The 20,946-nt window shown below is 41.4% G+C and overlaps 1 protein-coding gene across 5 annotated transcripts in view; it reads left to right on the top strand.

Annotated features, from left to right (window-relative positions):
• Positions 1 to 20,946, top strand: part of ryr3 (ryanodine receptor 3) — a 99,536-nt gene that overhangs the window by 56,231 nt on the left and 22,359 nt on the right. For all 5 annotated transcript variants that reach the window (XM_067383945.1, XM_067383946.1, XM_067383944.1 and 2 more), the window contains 28 exons: positions 266 to 400; positions 3,479 to 3,752; positions 4,051 to 4,165; positions 10,286 to 10,418; positions 12,262 to 12,365; positions 12,708 to 12,843; positions 12,958 to 13,141; positions 13,293 to 13,401; positions 13,531 to 13,651; positions 13,847 to 14,016; positions 14,303 to 14,523; positions 14,688 to 14,778; positions 15,857 to 15,997; positions 17,182 to 17,345; positions 17,437 to 17,515; positions 17,633 to 17,722; positions 17,818 to 17,964; positions 18,051 to 18,110; positions 18,187 to 18,262; positions 18,354 to 18,477; positions 18,893 to 19,008; positions 19,102 to 19,169; positions 19,270 to 19,391; positions 19,851 to 19,900; positions 19,995 to 20,055; positions 20,141 to 20,379; positions 20,545 to 20,626; positions 20,716 to 20,846. In XM_067383945.1, the coding sequence (XP_067240046.1) occupies positions 266 to 400; positions 3,479 to 3,752; positions 4,051 to 4,165; positions 10,286 to 10,418; positions 12,262 to 12,365; positions 12,708 to 12,843; positions 12,958 to 13,141; positions 13,293 to 13,401; positions 13,531 to 13,651; positions 13,847 to 14,016; positions 14,303 to 14,523; positions 14,688 to 14,778; positions 15,857 to 15,997; positions 17,182 to 17,345; positions 17,437 to 17,515; positions 17,633 to 17,722; positions 17,818 to 17,964; positions 18,051 to 18,110; positions 18,187 to 18,262; positions 18,354 to 18,477; positions 18,893 to 19,008; positions 19,102 to 19,169; positions 19,270 to 19,391; positions 19,851 to 19,900; positions 19,995 to 20,055; positions 20,141 to 20,379; positions 20,545 to 20,626; positions 20,716 to 20,846 (3,543 nt within the window). The remainder of the gene's footprint in view (positions 1 to 265; positions 401 to 3,478; positions 3,753 to 4,050; positions 4,166 to 10,285; positions 10,419 to 12,261; positions 12,366 to 12,707; positions 12,844 to 12,957; positions 13,142 to 13,292; positions 13,402 to 13,530; positions 13,652 to 13,846; positions 14,017 to 14,302; positions 14,524 to 14,687; positions 14,779 to 15,856; positions 15,998 to 17,181; positions 17,346 to 17,436; positions 17,516 to 17,632; positions 17,723 to 17,817; positions 17,965 to 18,050; positions 18,111 to 18,186; positions 18,263 to 18,353; positions 18,478 to 18,892; positions 19,009 to 19,101; positions 19,170 to 19,269; positions 19,392 to 19,850; positions 19,901 to 19,994; positions 20,056 to 20,140; positions 20,380 to 20,544; positions 20,627 to 20,715; positions 20,847 to 20,946) is intronic.

Here is a 20,946-nt window from a genome sequence, read left to right as displayed (position 1 = left end):
TTAAAAACTTTCAACCTGTTCTTTCACAATTCAAATTCAGGAATTAAAATTTTATTAATTCAACCCTAATGTTGTGAAATGCCAGTTGCAGCACAAATAATTGGAAGATGCAGATAAAGTGAATGAATGAGGCATTTATATAGCACTTTACTATGTACTACTGTACACCCAAAGCGCTTTACAATCATATTGGTGGGTCTCAAACACCAAAAGTGTGCAGCATCCACTTGGATGATAAAGTGTTCATCTTTGTGTATATATGCAGGCATCCCTATGGAAGAGGAGGAGGAGGAGCAGGACACATCTCTCAAAGGCCGCCTGATGTCCCTGGTATACAAGATTAAAGGTCGTCCTCAAAAAACTGAGGAACAACCAACTGAGCAAGAGCAGGCTGCTCCTAGTAAGGCTCTTTTCAAAAACAAATTCTTCAAACATTTTTGATTTCTTACTGTTTTTTTATGCCATTTGTTCTGCTGTATCTGGTTATAAAAGACTGTCCAGAACATTCTAAACCAAAGTGTGCAAACATTTCTAAAGAAAAAAATACTTCTAGGCTGCTTATTAAGCAAAGAATTAACATTGTTTTAATTGTACAGAATGTGCTTAAAGGGTTAGTTCACCAAAAAATTAAAATTCTGTCATTAAGTACTCACCCTCCTCATTCCACACCCTTAAGACCTTTGTTCATCTTTGGAACACATATTAAGATATTTTTGATCAAATCCGATGTGCGCCAAAAAAACAAATAACGACTTTATTCAACAATATCTAGTGATGGACGATTTCAAAACACTGCTTCATGAAACTTCGAAGCTTTATGAATCTTTTGTTTCGAATCAGTGGTTCAGAGCGTGTATCAAACTGCCAAAGTCATGTGATACATCATAAGTGTTTCGAAATTTCAGTGGTTCACCACTGGGGGGCGTGACTTTAGAAGTTTGATACACACTCCGAACCACTGATTCAAAACAAAAGATTTGTTAAGCTTCGAAGCTTCATGAAGCAGTGATTTGAAATCGGCCATCACTAGATATTGTTGAATAAAGTCGTTATTTGTTTTTTTGGCACATAAAAAGTATTGTCGTTGCTTCATAATGTTAAGGTTGAACCACTGTAGTCACATGAACTATTTTAAATAAGTGTTTAGTAGCTTTCTGGGCATTTTAAAGTGTTAATTATCTTGCTGGGAATGGAGTCCTTACTGAGTCATCGGATTTTATTAAAAATATCTTAATTTGTGTTCCAAAGATGAAAGAAGGTCTTAAGGGTCTTAGGTGAGCTAACCCTTTAAAGCTTAGCTGGACTCTTAAAGAAGTAGATCAAAATTAGTACTAAAAATGCAATGGAAGAAATGTTCTAATTTGATCTAATAATTTAGTTTTTGTTTTTTTATGTTGTAGATTTAAGTATCAAATGAGAATCTCTAAAATGATTGAATAAAAGTAATTAAAGCAACAGTTTTAAAAAAAAAAAAAAACAGAAGAAAATGTAAAAGTATGGTGTTTGGGGTAAAAATGTGCCCCTGCTGTTGGCACAATAATTAACATGATAATGAACAGCTGGCTGACTTTTCTATTTGTTGACATGACATGGTCAGATTCAGATGGTAAATATCATATATTAAGTTGGGTGTCTGTCCACCTTAGAGATAATCACTGTAAATCTATATTAAATTATTATGATATCTCCTTCAATGCTTTCAGAATCTTTATAAAAATAATTTTGTTTCTGTATTTTTAAAATATATTTTTATATTAACATACAGTATTTTAATGACAGTATATTTATTGAACAAAATTAATTATTTTATTTATCAAAATAAACAGAAAATAGAACAAACTTTGCTAAAGTGACTGTTTTGAACAAGTATTAACTTAGACATTTTTAAAAACATATGATTTTAGATTAAGTATTTGTATCAGTACTGTGTGCCTTTTGCCCCCTTCCTGGTGAGCCTTTTACCCTATGTTTGGGGTAAAAGGCCCCCCTCGCCAACTCATACATTTATAAGATTTTTAAACAAAATGAACCACTTGTATGATTTATTTTCAAACAAACTCTGTTGCTCCATAAATGTTTGACACAAACATGTTTATTTTTTCTGCATTAATACATTATGGGAGTCATGAAAAACAAATTCTTTCTTATTTTTTCTTACATGCAGTATACGGCACTGGTATTAAGTGTTTTGTCTTTGTCCAAAAGGTCAGCAAAATCATCTGATTAGAAATGTATTTCTACTGTGTATTTGTTTTATAGCCTCCAAAATGACATGCAGTCAGTAGTACTGAGCTCCAAATAAGCATAAAAGGGTATTAAGATGGCAGGAATATTAACATAGACTTAAATCATGTTACCAGCAATGGGTGGACAGTTATGTATTAAAATGGATGTAATTTGCTGATGTTGGATAAAAAGCGCCAGTGCTGCACTCTCTCTTGATGAGAGGAGTATGTGATTAGAGCAGCTATTCTAAGAACAGCATACAGGGGCAATATATGAATAGAAAATATTAATAGATTTAACGACATACACTAATGGTTCTAACAAATTAAGCATGACTAGAGCAGAGGTCTGAAACCTCTTTTACATGATTTTTTAATTTATTATCAGTAACAGTTACTGTTCAACCTCACTTATTTATTAGTATTATACTATATGCAATTTAATACAATACACCAGTTTACCACTTATAGCATTAAAGGTTTAGTTCACCCAAATAATGAAAATTCTGTCATCATTTATTCACCCTCATGTTGTTCCAAACCTGAAAGACTTTTGTTCATCTTCAGAACACAAATGAAAATATTTTAAAAGTCTATGCAGCTACCACTCTCACAGTTCAAAAAGTTCATAAAGAGATCGTAAAACTAATCCATATGAATTGAGTGGTTTAGTCCAAATTTTCTGAAGAGACATGAACACTTTATATGATGAACAGATTAAATTTAGGCTTTTATTCATATATAGACACTGATCAGCTAACATAAACAGAAGCTCAACTGTACATGTTTGACGTACAAGAACAAACCTCATTGGTTCTTGCGGTAGCTCAAGTGGTTCTTGCGTACTGCGTAACACACAAGAATGTACCTTATTAGAGAATAAAAGCCTAAATTAAATCTGTTCAGCGTATAAAGCAATCATGTCTCTTCAGAAAATTTGGACTAAACAACTTTTTGAAGCGTCAATGTGGTAGTTGCCTAGCATCAATGGAGGGACATAAATCGCTCAGATTTTATTAAAAATACCATCATTTGTGTTCTGAAGATGAACAAAAGTCTAACGTGTTTGGAATGACACAGGGGTGAGTAAATGATGACAGAATTTTCATTTTTGGGTGAATTAAACCTTTAATCCATATTCAGTGCTTCACATTACAGAGATCTAATTAAAAGCAACAAAGTTTAAAAACATACCTAAAGATACAGAAAAATGCTAATATTTTTTTTTCTTATTCTTTTTTTGTCTCCTCCAGCCAACCTGAAGGAGCTGATATCTCAGACTATGGTCACCTGGGCTCAGGAATGCAAAATCCAAGACCCAGAATTGGTTCGCAGTATGTTCAGTCTTTTGAGGAGACAGTATGATGGCATCGGTGAGCTGCTCAGGGCTTTGAGGAAGAGCTACACCATCAGTGCCAAGTCTGTAGGGGATGCGATCAACCTGCTCGCCTCACTGGGCCAGATCCGTTCACTACTCAGTGTCCGCATGGGGGAAGAGGAGGGCCAGCTTATGATTGATGGCCTGGGGTAAAATTTCATCTTCCAGTCTTTACGAGGTTTACATCCTACTGAGGATGCACAATATTTCTGTACCATACTAGTTATCAGTCGACATTTTTAAATGGTTGATATCGATATTTAATTGTGCATAATCATTTGCCCTTTTTTTAAATTTAGATTTGCTGTCATCTAATACTCACATAATCAACTTTCCATACTGTACATTTTAAAATTATTGATTTCAGTTTTTACTGTATTTAGACATTTATTTAAATTATTTAAATTATTGCATCCTATAAAGTGTTTCTCTTATTCTGGCATTCAGGGACATCATGAACAACAAAGTGTTTTACCAGCATCCAAATCTGATGCGTGTTCTTGGCATGCATGAGACAGTAATGGAGGTCATGGTCAATGTGCTGGGTGGAGACAAGAATAAGGTACTATTTTTTTGAACCATACTGCATCAAAAGTGCTTTTTCTGTTCTGTTGATGTGATGTTTCTTCAAACAAATTTATTCTGTCCATTTTATCAAGTGGTAAAAAACAAGACTATAGACTTAAGAAAGTACTGCTTCCCTTTCATGGGAACATCGACGCTGCGTAAGCGCTTTGGGAACGCCTCTGTGTGTTACGTCTTGAAGCACTCGTGAAATCGAACCAATAGTGTGACGGGACGTCAGAGCGGGTGACGTCACGGACCAGGAAACTATAAAGCACCCTTGAGAACAAAGAACGCCAGCTTCTGAAGTCTTCAGCAGCGCTCTGTGTTATCGTGTGTCTTATTTGGTGTTGTCTGTCCCTTTATATCTACACAGCAAACAAAATATCTCTTCGTCCGAGGACAAGAGTATTTTAGTTCACCAAGCACATATAATATATACATATATATATTGTGAGACACAAATGGCGAGTTCAAGCAAGCAACAGTTTGTTAAGTGCGTTCATCCCTGCCCTCGCTTCATCACGGGCGGGGATACACACGAGATGTGCGTTGCTTGTTTGGGAGTGGAGCATGCACAGGCAGCTCTCGAGGGAGCTGTCTGTGTACATTGTGAAAAACTGACGCTCCGTACACTCCGCTCACGCCGCGCGTTCTTTGACAAGAATAAAGAGGGCGCCGCGGCGAGTGTTCCCCAGGGTTCGGGTCCCGCTGCTGCCGAGGCACAGCGGCGGCTTCAGTCCTGGGGTTCACAGATGGATCTGGCGGAGGGGCTAGAGACGGGTCCTGCCCTATCTCAGCCTTCACCCGCCAGACCCAGTGTCTCTCCCCTGGCTGCGGAAGCACGCGCTGCGGTTTCTTCCCCCAGGGTAGAGGCACCTGCACCGGCGCTTCACTTATCCAGCTCCGAGGAGATGGATGTAGCGAGCGTCGGGGCTGGAGAGGAGGACCCGCCATCCTCATCTCCAGCTCATGAGGAGCTTTTAGATGTTGTGACTCGGGCGGTGGCAAAGTTAAAAATAGAATGGCCAGAAGAAAGATCAGAAGCGCGAACAAAAAGCAAATTGGATGAGCGCTTTCTCCCCGCCCGATCACAGCCTCAGCCCCGGGGATTGCCGTTTTTCCACAATCTCCACACCGAGGTGTCGAGATCGTGGCACAAGCCAGCACAATTTCGTGTTTACAACCCACAAACCACTCTATATAGTAATATAGTAGGAGGTAAACAGCACGGTTATGGGGCGATGCCTCAGGTTGAGGAGACGCTCGCGAGCTATCTCTCGCCTGAGACAGCATCGTCCCTAAAATCCCCGACTTTGCCCACCAGACCCCTGCGTACAACATCAGCGCTGGTGGGCAGGGCTTATGCCTCAGCAGGTCAGGCGGCCGCATGTCTCCACACTATGGCCATCCTCCAGGCATATCAAGCCGACCTGCTGGGGGAGATAGACGAGAGTGGCGAGGCGACTTTTGACGCTATCCAAGAGCTCAGGAAGGCTACCGACTTATCTCTCCGGGCCACCAAGGAGACGGCAAAATCAATAGGCCGCTCTATGGCAGCCCTGGTGGCCACGGAGAGACATTTATGGCTCAACTTATCAGATATAAAAGAGCGAGATAAGTCTGTGCTTCTAGATGCACCTGTGTCTCCCCTGGGCCTCTTCGGCGACTCGGTTACATCTGTCGTTGAGAGGTTCCAGGAGGCAAAAAGACAGTCGGCGGCCTTCCAAAAGTTCCTCCCTCGCCGCTCTGCCGAGGTTGCTGAGCGGGAGCAGCCTCGGCCGTCTACAAGCTCCTCGACTGCGCATAGAGCGCAACAGAAACAAAGTGTTGCCACCCGTGCTCCCCCGCAAAGATCTTGGGGACCGGGGAGGGCAACGCAAGCGAAGCCTTCCAAGGGTAAGACAGATCTGCGGACTGTCATTATCGCGAGGAAGGCTTCGAAGAAGTCCTGACGTCAGGGGTTCAGGACTTCTGAGGGCAGCCCCCTCCGAAGAGGGTCTTGTAAAATTAAAATCTATAATACTAACCCCTCTTCGGCGCCCTCAGGGGGCCGTTCTGCCAACCCCGCCGTCTCGTGCGTTACGGGGCGCAGCGGCCCCCACCGACCCTCTGAGGAGGGCCGGTCAGCGCTTGATTCGACTTCTTCCTGCCGGTGCGCCGCTCCAGGGCGTCGAGCCAAGTGCTCAAAAAACACCAGAGACCAGCCTCGAGAGGTTGGTTCCCTTAGTAGAATTTTTGGAAGAATGGAAACGTCTTCCCAATATTTCTCAGTGGGTACTGCAGATGATAGAAAAGGGTTACAAAATACAATTCGGGTCTCGCCCGCCCCAGTTCAACGGGGTCCTCCCTACAGTGGTGGGCCCCCAGCAGTCTCTGGTCATGGAACAAGAAGTTATGACACTTTTGCAAAAAGGAGCTATCGAGAGGGTTCCTCCTCCCGGCAAACAGTCAGGGTTTTACAGCCGCTACTTCATAGTTCCGAAGAAGGATGGAGGGTTGCGTCCTATTCTAGATTTACGCATGTTAAATCGCTCAGTACAAAAGCTCAAGTTCAAGATGCTTACACTCAGACAGATCACCACACAGATCAGGTCCGAGGACTGGTTCGTGACAATAGATCTGAAAGACGCGTACTTTCATGTGTCAATCCATCCTTCACACTGGAAGTTCCTCAGGTTCGCTTTCGGGGGCGAAGCTTACCAATACAAGGTTCTTCCGTTCGGCCTATCTCTTTCACCCCGCACCTTCACAAAGTGCGTGGATGCGGCTCTGGCTCCGCTGAGACTCCAGGGCATCCGCGTGCTGAATTATATCGACGACTGGTTGATTCTGGCTCAATCAGAGCAACAGGCAGTTCAACATCGAGATGTAGTTCTGTCACACATGAGAAGGTTAGGGTTGAGACTCAATACCAAGAAGAGTGTGCTTCTTCCAGCTCAAACTACCAGCTATCTAGGGGTAGTTTGGAATTCCACGACGATGCAGGCACATCTGTCTCCTGCCCGGGTGAATTCTATTCTCTCAACCATGAAAGGGGTGAAATTAGGCCAGTCACTCACTGTAAAACAGTTTCAGAAACTGTTAGGTCTGATGGCAGCCGCTTCCAACGTGATACCTTTTGGTCTGCTGCACATGAGACCGTTACAGTGGTGGCTCAGAACCAGGGGGTTTTCTCCGAGGGGAAATCCTTTTCGCACAATCAAGGTCACGCGGCGATGCCTTCGTGCCTTGGCAGTGTGGAAGAAACCCTGGTTTCTGTCCCAAGGTCCTGTGTTGGGGGCTCCTTGTCGTCGCAAAATGCTAACGACGGATGCGTCTCTCACAGGCTGGGGGCGATCATGAGTGGTCGCTCAGCTCAGGGTCTTTGGGGGGACCATCATCGTTCCTGGCACATAAATCAGCTGGAGATGATGGCGGTATTTCGAGCACTCAAATACTTCCTCCCAGACCTAAGGGGCCATCACGTGTTAGTTCGTACAGACAACATGTCGGTGGTCTCCTATATCAACCATCAGGGGGTCTGAGGTCTCGCCAGCTGTGCAAATTATCACATCAGATCCTCCTATGGTCCCAGGGGAAATTTCTCTCTCTGAGAGCAGCTTATATCCCGGGACATCAAAATGTGGGGGCAGACATCCTGTCGAGGCAGGGGCCGAGGCCCGGGGAATGGAGGCTCCACCCCGAGGTGGTGGAGCTGATATGGAAGAATTTCGGTCGCGCAGAAGTCGACTTGTTTGCCTCGAAAGAGACGTCTCATTGCCCGTTGTGGTATTCTTTGACCCATCCAGCCCCTCTGGGGCTGGATGCTATGGTACAGACGTGGCCGAGGCTGCGTCTGTACGCATTTCCCCCGATCGCTCTGCTCCCCGGAGTTCTGGAGAGGGTTCGACGGGACGGGGTCCGTCTAATATTGGTAGCCCCGTTCTGGCCGACCCGGATATGGTTCACGGATCTAGTATCCCTCTTAGAAGGCTCCCCCATGGAGATTCCAATCAGGCAGGACCTTCTGTCTCAAGCGGGTGGCTCAATAGTTCACCCCCGCCCGGAGATATGGAAACTGTGGGCCTGGCCCCTGACGGGGCCGAGCTCATAGAATCCGGTCTCTCAACCGAGGTTGTAGAGACCATTCTCCACTCCAGAGCTCCATCCACGAGAAAACTTTATGCGTATAAGTGGAAGCTGTTTGCTACTTGGTGTAGCCGACTACAGGTGGATCCGTTCCACTCCTCCATCAGTCATGTACTGCAATTTCTCCAAGAAAAATTCTCGGACGGTTTAACCCCTTCTACATTGAAGGTATATATTGCAGCGATTTCTGCTTATCACGCTAAAATAGAAGGCGTTTCTGTGGGTAGAAACCCTTTGGTCATACGTTTTCTCCGTGGTACTCAGAGGCTGAGGCCTGTGGTACGCACAAAAACTCCGTCCTGGGACCTAGCCATTGTGTTGGAAGGGTTAGCTGCGGCTCCCTTTGAACCTTTGGAAGAAGTGTCTGAGAAGTTTCTCACTTTGAAAACCATATTTCTTCTGGCCATAACATCTCTCAAAAGAATTGGAGATTTACAAGCACTATCCGTTGCTCCTTCATGTCTAGACTTTGCACCTGGAATGGTCAAAGCTTTTCTGCATCCGAGACCTGGGTATATTCCCAAGGTCCCTACAAGTGTCCCGGGGCTGATTGTGCTGCAGGCCTTTTGTCCTCCACCTTTTGCAAATGCGGATCAGGAAAAACTAAATCTGCTCTGCCCAGTGAGGGCTTTAGATGCTTACGTCCACAGAGCTGCCCTGTGGCGAAAATCTGAACAATTATTTGTATGTTACGGATCTCCTAACAAAGGAGGTCCGGCGTCCAAGCAGAGAATGAGTAAGTGGGTGGTCGAGGCCATCTCGCTTGCCTATGAGTCTTCCGGGCAGCCTTCTCCATTGGCTGTCCGGGCACATTCCACCAGGGGTATGGCTGCCTCAAAGGCTTTGATGTCAGGGGTTCCCCTCAATGACATATGTGAGGCTGCTGGGTGGTCGTCTCAGCATACCTTTATTAGGTTCTATAACCTTGATTTGGGCTCCACTCCAGGGTCCTCAGTACTGTCGTCCTGAAGAGATAACAGACATGCATTTGGTCCTATGGCCTAGTTGGGATAGCGTTCCCAAAGCGCTTACGCAGCGTCGATGTTCCCATGAAAGGGAACGTCTCGGGTTACATCTGTAACCCTGGTTCCCTGAATAAGGGAACGAGACGCTGCGTAGCTTAGCCATACTCCCAGCACGCCTGTGAGCGTCTGCTTCATCCCTATTTCAGAAGCTGGCGTTCTTTGTTCTCAAGGGTGCTTTATAGTTTCCTGGTCCGTGACGTCACCCGCTCTGACGTCCCGTCACACTATTGGTTCGATTTCACGAGTGCTTCAAGACGTAACACACAGAGGCGTTCCCAAAGCGCTTACGCAGCGTCTCGTTCCCTTATTCAGGGAACCAGGGTTACAGATGTAACCCGAGACGTTTTTTATAATCATCCTAAGATCCCATGTGACTTGTGTGTCCAGACCAAACCACTCTCAGTCAGACCTTCTTAAACTAAACACGATATCTTGAGGGATAACACGTAGTACATAGGCAAATACAGTACTTACGGTGCCTTGTGTTTACCATACTTTCTTATGCTTAGGGGTGGCAGTAGGCGAAAGCTAAGACAAGGAATGGGTCGCTTCTCATGCCAGACCTTTTTGGGGATTGTCGGGAGTCTGGGATGTGAATTAATACCACTGACTATGTCAGATATGACATTGCCACAGTGTCTCTCATTTCTGCTTGGCAGCTTCATTAAAGATCCCTGACGCAGAGGGTCGTGGGTTCCAAGCATTTAGGGTCACCATATTCCCTGCTCAGATGAAGTACAAAACATATTTGCTTGTATTCACGGTGGAGCCTCATGTCTCGTATTTCAGTCTGGTTTAGCTGTCTCAGGGGGTTCTTTCGATATCTCAAGCATGTTACATTACACACATTTAGCCACAGCGTGAGGACACGCATGCAAGAAAGACGAAAGATTAATTTGAAGTGTGAAGGAAATGATCTCCATCTGTGCAGAAGTAAAATGAATGCTGTTTTTAACTCTCAGGAGATTGCTTTCCCCAAGATGGTGGCCAGCTGTTGTCGCTTTCTGTGCTACTTCTGTCGCATCAGCCGTCAGAACCAGAAGTCTATGTTTGACCACCTGAGCTACCTCCTGGAGAACAGCAGCGTTGGGCTGGGTAATCACACACACACACACACACACACACACACACACACACACACACACACACACACACACACACACACACACACACACACACACACACACACACACACATAGTTCTTTAGAGATGCAGGTCATGCAGGGCTGAATCACAGTGTCTGTGTTGCCATGTCCACTTATTAAAATGACTTTGGACTGTTTGTTTCTTGGTTTTTATTATAGAAATACAGTCACATATTTGAGCTTGCAGTGGTGCGCAAAAATGAGATATGCCACAAATACTGTACTGCATAGGGGCACAACTCAAAGGAAAGCACCAAATGTCTGTTTTCTTACCCCTAAAAATTAGGTATTTGCTATTGTGCTCCAAAGGCCACTAATATCCCCACCTCTGGTTTGAGCCACACTCTGTGTATCTTTATTAACCGCTGTATGTATTCTTATGTATATATTTTACTTTATTCCTGTGATGGACAACAAATTTTCAGAAGCCATTACTCCCATCTTCAGTGTCACATGATCCTTCAAAAATCATTCTGATATGCTGATTTGGTCCTCAAGAACAATTTCTTATTATCTATATCAAAAACAGTTGTGCTGCTTAAAGCTGCTGTCCGCGATTTTTGGCCCTCTAGCAGTTAATAAACAGAACTGCACGCGTCTTGTGGAAGAACATTGTAGCCGGAGCTACTTTTCTTCGTGTATGTCTATGGCGAGTCTCGCAGTTACTGTTATACTCTGCGGTGAGTCCTACCAATGTGGTCTGAAATAGTCAGAATATAAACACTTATTAAAAGTGTACCATAATGATTCAGGGTAAGACAAAAACACGTTTGGAAAATGGATTCATGTTGTATATTCTCATTGTATAATTTTCGTAATTTTTTAACACAAAAAAAGTTGCGGACTGCAGCTTTAATATTTAGTGAAAAACAGAATATTATTTTTTTCAGGATTCATGGATCAGAAAGTTCAAAAGAACAGCATTTATATGAAATAGAAATCTTTTATAACTTCATAAATCACTTTACTGCCATTTTTGCTCAATTTAATGTGTCCTTGCGGAATAAAAGTTTTATGCTACAACAAATTACATAAATGGAACAGGCAATTCTCCTTGATCCATAAACACCTCCCTAAAAACAAAACTGCTGCTTATGTTGGTGCAGAAACTCATTAATTTCAGGCTTGTTTTGTCAGACCAGGTTGCTTGTTTTTCGAGCAAGATCTGGCAACACTGAACAGTGTCTTGACTGTGAATAATAGCTTGTGCAGCTGAGAGCACCTGACTCTGCAGGACTCGTTTCCTATAACGGCACATTAATGAGCAGCTGAGAGCCCACTCACACCTTTATAGTTCTTATCACCCCAAGATCAATGACAGGACAGATTAAATCAGATGAAGATAATGCCGCAAGCTACAAACCAGGGTGTGATGCATCCACAGATGTACAGTTTTATATTAACATATCTTCATGCTGCATAGCTAGTGTTGTGTATCTGCCGTTTTAGAAATCATTTTTAATTTCAGTAATATAAGCTCACTGAGTTATACAGAGCAGCTGAACCAAGTTGAAATCAGATATGCTGTCAATTATGTAGGAATTTATGATGGCAAACAATAATGTATAGAGATTATATAAATCAGGAAAAAATGAATATAACTATATATTTCCTAAAATTACTTTGGAAAACTATTTTATATAAGTTACAATAGCATATTATGGTAACTCGGACAAAGGGGGGGAAAAAACTTGCCAGAAAAGTAAAGACTGCCATCTGCTGGTGATCATTCCTTATTAAAAATCTGCTGCCCTTCTTGACCGATATAATGTTGGTTTCTTACATCTCTCCAGCATGCCCAACCATGAGAGGCTCCACACCTTTAGATGTAGCTGCCTCCTCTGTGATGGACAACAACAGTTTGGCTCTGGCACTAGAGGAACCTGATCTTGAGAAGGTAACTGATTATTATTACATCACACATTTTGTTTTTGGAGGTTCAGTGTGAGGAATATACCTCATATGTGTCACCACAGAATTTTGGGATGAAAAAACAAAGGCACCCTATGGATACATTTCTGACGGTATATTTACAGTTGAGGTAGAAGTTTCTGAAAGACTTATGACATTCACTGAGCTTTTACTGGAGCACAGCGAGGGATCAGACTATAGTTAATTGATGTATTGTGTTGCAATGCCTAATAAAGTTTCCTGCCAAATGGTTGCCAAATAAATTTGACTAAACCGGTTTTTAATGCCATTTGGATTTCATTTTGGATCCTGTCCATGTGTATTTCAGGTGGTTACATATCTGGCAGGCTGTGGGTTGCAGAACTGCCCAATGCTCATTGCCAGGGGATACCCAGACATTGGCTGGAACCCAATAGAAGGAGAACGCTATTTGTCCTTCCTACGGTTTGCTGTTTTTGTTAATGGTTAGTACTTTTTTTTTTACAAATAATACTTATTTTGCTTTACTTTTTATATCTTGGTTAATAGAAAAAGACTTCATGATGCAAACATTTTTGTGTTTGTTCTGGTCATCTCAGGTGAAAGTGTTGAAGAGAACGCTAATGTCGTTGTGAAGCTTTTGATCAGGCGTCCGGAGTGCTTTGGACCTGCTCTTAGAGGAGAAGGAGGTCAAGGTTTACTCGCTGCCATGAAAGAAGCCATCAAGATCTCAGAAGATCCTACTTTAGACCTGCCCAACTTACCTGAAGGGGTTGCACCAACGTAAGACCACTTAATTCTTCCATCCATCTGCATAATTTGCCATTTTATATTAGGTTTGATTTGAAAAGGCAAATTGTAGTTGAGATGTCCTTTGACCTCAGGAATGAGTGAGCTTGATTTAACATAAGCAAGTCTGCTCTTTGTTTTGCAGGGTTGGGGAGTCTGAAGAGGAGGAGGAGGTCGCCCACATGGGCAACTCTATTATGTCCTTCTACTCAGCCCTTATTGATCTTCTGGGCCGCTGCGCACCTGAGATGCATGTGAGTGCTCCTTTCTGCCACATTTTATTGATTTACAAAGCTGGGGACAAAACTTGCAGTTTCCTTCAGTATAGTGCTGTTGACCTGTACACAGCCTCACTTTAATATAATACTGATGCTGTTTTACAGCTTATAAACAAAGGCAAAGGTGAAGCATTGCGTATTCGTGCCATCCTCCGTTCCCTAGTACCCACTAAAGATTTGGTTGGGATTATCAGTATTCCACTCAAAATGCCGGTCGTCAATAAAGGTTTGTATAAGTCACTAGATGCCTTTGAAAGAGTCTGAAGACATAATCTCTGAAACTCATTATGCGCCTAAGATTGATTGACGCTATTACTCTTTCAATGTCATCTTCATCCCTACGTGTCTCATTATCTGTGCTGCTTCTTCCGCAGTCATTATAACCCTAATGTCTTTTTGTTTAACTCTCTCTGCTACTTAGATGGCACTGTGACGGAGCCAGATATGAATGCCAGCTTCTGTCCAGAGCACAAGGCACCCATGGTGCTTTTCCTGGACCGTGTCTATGGTATTGATGACCAAAGCTTCTTGTTGCACCTGCTGGAGGTGGGCTTCCTGCCAGACCTGCGAGCATCAGCCTCCCTGGACTCGGTAAGGTTGCTCTGCGGAGCAAAACAGAGAAAAGTTGCAGATAAATTTATCATACCTAAAAGGTTCATGTGATGTCAACCATCTAATATAGTGATTCAGGAGTAGCAAAAGTAGATATGAATATTAAAAAAAAACCATTTAACCTCTTTACCTTGAATGATTGCTATAGAATTAAACTAATGTATTTAGTTTTGTATTATTATAATATTAAAATATAATTATAAAAATGTAAACATAAAGCTCAGTTACTTGATTTGTTTTTCGTGTCATTTTTTGCATGCATCAGGAGGTGCTCAGGACCACTGAGACAGCCCTGGCCATGAACCGGTACATTGGATCTGCAGTGCTTCCTCTGTTGACCCGCTGTGCTCATCTGTTCACACATACTGAACACCATGCAACGCTCGTTGACTCTACACTTCACACCATCTATCGCCTCTCAAAGGGCCGATCACTCACCAAGGCCCAGAGAGATGCCATTGATGAATGTCTACTGGCCATCTGCATGTAAGAACCTCCTGAAAACCTTTAGCTGAGAGGCTGGGATGGTTTTCTCGGCTCAGTGAAAACTCAAGTTGTATTTTTCATGCTATAGATAACACTTTATTAAAGGTTAGGTATCATCTGATGTTATACTCTATACTTTTCATTGGATATTATACTTTCTACAGGCATCTGCGGCCATCAATGCTACAGCAACTTTTGCGTCGTCTTGTGTTTGATGTCCCACAGCTTACAGAGTACTGCAAGATGCCCATTAAGGTACGTTTAGTAAACCATAAATGTACATACACTACCGTTCAAAAGCTTGGGACCGTAGTTTCTGAAAGAAGTCTCTTATGCTCACCACGGCTGCATTTATTTGATAAAAACAGTAATGTTGTGGAATATTATTTCAATTTAAAACAATTATTTTTAATATGTTTTATTGTTGTGATCCTGCAGAAATCATTCTGATATACTGATTTGGTGCTTAAGAAACATTACTTCTTATTATTTTTTTCAGGACTGTCTGATGGGTAGAAAATTCAAAAGAAAAGCAGAATTTTTTTTGTATCAATTATAAATTTACTGTCACTTTTGATCAATTTAATGCATTCTTGCTGAGCTAAATAATTTATTTAAAAAAAAAAAACTATAACTTGTGACCATCCACCCCAGTGGTAGAGTACATTTCATCCTTATTATTCTTTGGCTCCATTGTTCATTCATTGTTAAGTGTTTTAACCAAGCAAATCCAAACACAAAGTGTAGTCAAGCACACTTTTGACATTTTAAAGAGCTAAATCAAGTATGACAGATACACTCTGACCCACAAGATGTGTTCCATACTAATTGCATTAAGGACATATCTTGTTGTGTGTTTGCGACATTACCTGATAACGGGACACACTTCATTCTTGGTGTTCCTCATTACAGTGAGGTCACTCGACTCACAGTTATAACTTCTGTGATTTGACAGCTTTACTCACCCTGCAAACACACAGAGCATCTGGATTACATATTACCTGATGCATCTGTCAATATGAGTCACCAGATCCACTTTCTCATGAGCCTTTGATAGGCAGGTGTAAGCAGGTCATACTTTCCTCACAATTTCAGCACCTTGTCTCTCTGCTGGCAGCTGTCTCACCCCATCATAACCCCCTTCCACAAATCAGGGTTATCAGAAGAGGGCTTCGCAGACCACACACCTTAGTAACTGTGAACCAATACAATTCCCTAAATCAAAACCAAATATAAAATCTAGGAGAGTTATTTTACACAAGACATTACTTGTGCAAGTTTAAAGTATCCTGAATGTTGACAGCCTTATCCACATATCTGTTTATCTTTGCAGCTTTTGACAAATCACTATGAGCAGAATTGGAAGTACTACTGTCTGCCAACGGGCCTGGGCAGCTATGGAATGGCATCAGAGGAGGAACTCCACCTCACCAAGAAACTCTTCTGGGGATTTTTTGATGCTCTTTCTCAAAAGGTACAAAACATACTTAAGTACAAATTTGTTCTGTCTATCAAATAAACAATGTATTCATAGTAATGACTTGTTATACCAATTATTATTCATTATTATGCCATAAGATAATGCATTAAATGGATACTAAAAAAGGTTAATTTGGAATTCCTCAATAATTTTCAATTGTTGGTCAAGGTACACTTCTGAGGTCATCCCGTCAGGTTTTAAATGTTTAAGTTTTTTTTAAAGGGGACCTATAATGCCCCTTTTACAAGATGTATTATAAGTCTCTGGTGTCCCCAGAATGTGTCTGTGAAGTTTCAGCTCAAAATACCCCACAGATCATTTATTAAAACGTGTCAAATTTTCCCCAATTTGGGTGTGAGCAAAAACACGCCATTTTGTGTGTGTCCCTTTAAATGCAAACGAGCTGCTGCTCCCAGCCCCCTTTCCAGAAGAAGGCAGAGCTTTAACAGCTCACACTTTGGTTGCTCAACAACAACAAAGCTGGAGAATCTCACACAGCCAAAATGATGATTATCAGTAACAGTGTTCAGCCTTACATTGTTCAAACAGGAGTCGGACACTGATGGAGAGACTTTTACAACTTTTGGAATGCATTGGGATGTTTCTGAATGGTTAGTGGATAAATTCGTCATGTTAATCTTTTGTGCAAATCCAGTGTTGAATTGACCCTGGAGAAGCAGCCTGGTGTAAAAATGACGGCATGGTAACATCACTCTACTACAAAGCAGCCCAACATGGCCACAACCCCTTCGTTGCATGTTCCTGGGGGCAGTGTTGATGTAAATTTTGGGGTTTGTGATGTCAACAACCTGGGGAGAACCTCATTGTAGTCCCAACCAGCCATATGTTGTAGTCCTTAAAAAAATGATTTCCATAAAAGAAAATGTCTCCCTTTGCATTAAACTTTGAGCATCATAACTTTGCAGATGTTATCTATGCTCAAACAGCAAAATTAGACACTAACTAAAGTTAAAAAACTTTGGTAGGAATAGTAGAAATATCTCTTACTATTTGTATGATTAAGGAAGTATGATTAATTCTATTAATTTTTATAGAATTAATAACGTTAAATAAAAAACACAACATTTATAGCCCCAACCATAGTTATTTCACTAAATTAATTAAACCACAAAGTTATAATCAAACCTTGCTCTTTGACTCCATTTTCTGTCTTGCAGAAATATGATGCAGAGCTTTTCAAAATGGCCATGCCGTGTCTGAGTGCCATATCCGGTGCAATACCACCTGACTATGTGGACTCCAGCCCTGGTTCCACATTAGTTAAGCAGGCCTCTGTGGATGCGCAAGGCAACTTCGACCCCCAGCCTATTAACACTGCTAAGTAAGTACCACAGAAACACTAAAAATCGCATGTAGACATCCTTTTATTTAAACTTTCTGTGGACTTCATTATATACTGTTTTGTATTTCAGCATCTCACTGCCTGAGAAACTAGATTACATTGCAAGCAAGTTTGCCGAGCATTCTCATGAGAAATGGTCCTCTGAGAAGGTTGGACAATGTTAAAACTCATCTCATTAATCTTGTGCATTCTATTGTGTCACTAGAGCTCTTCTTCTGTTGAAGTAGACAAAGGATGACTGCTTGTTTGTTCTTGTATGGTGATAGATCGCTCTTGGCTGGTCTGCTGGAGATAAATTAGATGACAAAGCTAAAACTCATCCGCTTCTGAAACCATACAAAGCACTGAGTGAAAAGGTACACATAAAAACCAAGTCACATTCTTCTGTATTGACTTTTGTCTCTAACATAAATGCAAAGTTTAATCTGCTCCAATCCGTCACTTTATATAGGAAAGGGAGACTTATCGTTACCCTGTGAAAGAGACTCTAAAGAGCATGTTGGCAATGGGATGGAACATTGAGAGGACCAGAGAAGGAGAGGCCATGTTCCAGCAAAGGGAAACAGAAAAACAGCGCAAGATATCAGAGTCCTCACAGGTAATGGTGGGCAGCTTTTATTTCTTTACAGTGGCTATCAAATCAGTACATTTAGGACATTGTGTTGCCTCTTCTTCACTTTGCAGGGTGAGTTTAATCCAGCCCCACAAGATTTGGAAAATGTCATTTTATCAAGAGAAATACAGGCAAGTGTGAATCAAAATTGTTAAAAACAATACATATTGCATAAATTGTTTATTAAACCGGTGAACATGTCAACAGGCAATGGTTGAAACAGTTGCAGAAAATTACCACAACATTTGGGCAAAGAAGAAGAAAAAGGAACTTGACAGTAAAGGTGATGCTTTTCTCCTGCAAAATGTGTGTTTGGCTCAATCCTGTCTAAGGTGTCCCAGGTGCATTGATTCATTGTGTCTTGTCATCGAAAGGAGGAGGAAGTCATCCATTGTTGGTACCGTACGACACGTTGACAGCGAAGGAGAAGTACAGAGACAAAGAGAAAGCCCAGGAGCTCTTTAAATTCCTGCAAGTCAATGGATATTCCATAAGCAGGTCAGTGAACTAACAAATTTTGTCTTGTATAATCAGAAAAAATTATACTGAAATAATGAATGAAATAATGAAAAAAATATATTATTCGGCATGGATGCGTTTATACATTAATAATGTTACAAAATATGTATATTTCAAATAAATGCTGTTCTTTTAAACTTTCTATTCATCAAGAAATCCAGAAAAAACGTATAATAGTTTTCACAAAAATATTAAGTACAACAGTAGCACAACAGTTTTTAGCTTTAATAATAATTTTAAAAAATTTATTGAGCCCCAAATCAGCGTATTAGAATGATTTTTTAGTGCTGTTGGGTCGCCACTTGATTTACAATCTTGAGTCTTTTAAAGGACTTTTATGAGAAATTTGCAACAGTTTGTGATCTCTTTTTTAATGCTTTTTTTCTCTATGCAGAGGTCTGAAGGACATGGAGCAAGATTCTTCTTCTATGGAAAAAAGGATTGCCTATAAGTTCCTCAAGAGGCTCTTGAGTTATGTAGATTCTGCACAGGAGTTCATCGCCCATCTTGGTGAGCAAAGATGATGAATATAAACAATTAAAGACTGATATGTTTACAACCGTATAAAGTTGATCAGTTGTTTTCTTTGCATAACATTTTCAGAGGCTATGGCTACCAGTGGGAAGACAGACAAATCTCCCCATGATCAAGAGATCAAGTTTTTTGCTAAGGTAGCTTTTACCATATGCAGAACAGCCTTGAAACTTCATGTTTCATTGGAGTTAGAGGTCAGTTTTTAAAAAGTTTTTCTCTTGATCGGTTTAAACACAGGTTCTGCTACCCCTCATAGACCAGTATTTCAAGAACCACTGCTTGTACTTCCTGTCATCCCCCAACATCAACCTTAGCAGCAGTGGCTACGCATCCAACAAAGAGAAGGAGATGATCACCAGGTGCCTCTGTTATATCAAAGCCAAATTCTGTTATTTAGAATGAGACAATATTAATCCATATCATTATACATGTTTATTATATAAGTCCTGAGAAGGTGCAATAATAATAAATTTCATTTTCAACTCATAATAGTATAAACGTAGTATAAACATTTCAAAATCTATATAGAATACAATATATCAGAATTCCCATTCTTTCACTGTTCTGTATATACTGAATTCAGTGAAGAATGGACTTCTGTTTTTGTACTTTTGAATCTGAAGGCTCAACGGCTCCTGTGACATTATGGGACAGCACAGCATCAGTTGGTTGCACACAATATAAATAAGATTCACACATCCTACTCATTTGACATACATACTTTTTCACATACTGTGTAGAGGGAAGTGTGCATTTTTGGACGCAAGGAATGTTTTATTGATGTATAGTCATAATAACATAAATAAATCTTTCTTTAGTCTTTTCTGTAAGCTGGCAGCCCTTGTCAGACATAGGATTTCACTCTTTGGTAAGACATCTCAAAGCATTCAAATTCTTAAAAAAAAAAAAAATAATAATAATTTTGCCTGGCGTACCTTATTTCACTGATTTTGTTCTTTCAGGAAGTGACTCATCCACCATGGTGAGCTGCTTACACATCCTGTCACGCTCACTGGACTTCAGGTAGTGAGCAAAATCTGTGCAACATGAATCAGTCAATGGTGGTTGATGTCTCAGTTGTTTTGATATGATTCTGTTCTTACCGTAGGACTGTGATGAAGTCAGGCTCAGAGCTGGTAAAGGCTGGTGTCAGGACGTTCTTTGAGAATGCAGCGGAAGATCTGGAGAAGACTCTGGAGAACTTGAAGCTGGGGAAGTTGGGTCAGTCACGCACTCAGATGAAGGGCGTTACCCAGATCATCAGCTACTCCTCAGTGGCTCTGCTTCCCATCCTGACGGTTCTCTTTCAGCACATCACTCAACACCAGTTTGGAGTAGAGCTGCTATGTGAGTGAGATATGATGTTACTTCTCATGAATTGGTTCTTTTTATTGAATCAAAAACATACAGTGCATCTAGTGTAGATGAAAAAAAAAGGATCGTATGCCTACATCAGCATCTTTGCACTTAAAATGATTGTATTACTCAAACACTTTTTCTTGTATGTTTCAGTGGATGACATTCAGCTGTCCTGCTATCGCATCCTGACCAGCCTGTACTCTTTGGGCACTGGCAAGAACATCTATGTGGAAAAGTACAAAAAACTTTATTTCTGAGGGAACTTTTTTTCTGAGGGAACTATTCATTTCTTGAAACTGAGACCACTGTGTTGGGTTTTTACAGACAGCTTCCCGCGCTTGGTGAATGTTTATCTACTCTGGTTGGAGCCATGCCTGTTGCTTTCCTGGAACCCCACCTAAATATGTACAATCCCCAATCTGTCTTTAACACCAAGACACCAAGAGAACGAGCTAGTGAGTATATTTGGCAGGATCTAAGACTTTGGAATTCAGTAAGAAACCATACAATGAAAATATGGTTCATTTGCAGCCAATCATAATAGGCAAATTGGTC

The sequence above is a fragment of the Chanodichthys erythropterus genome, chromosome 4 (genome assembly GCF_024489055.1).
Source record: "Chanodichthys erythropterus isolate Z2021 chromosome 4, ASM2448905v1, whole genome shotgun sequence".
Classification (NCBI taxonomy): domain Eukaryota; kingdom Metazoa; phylum Chordata; class Actinopteri; order Cypriniformes; family Xenocyprididae; genus Chanodichthys; species Chanodichthys erythropterus.
Note: the sequence above shows the minus strand (reverse complement) of the source record. Positions and strands in the feature narration are given on the sequence as shown.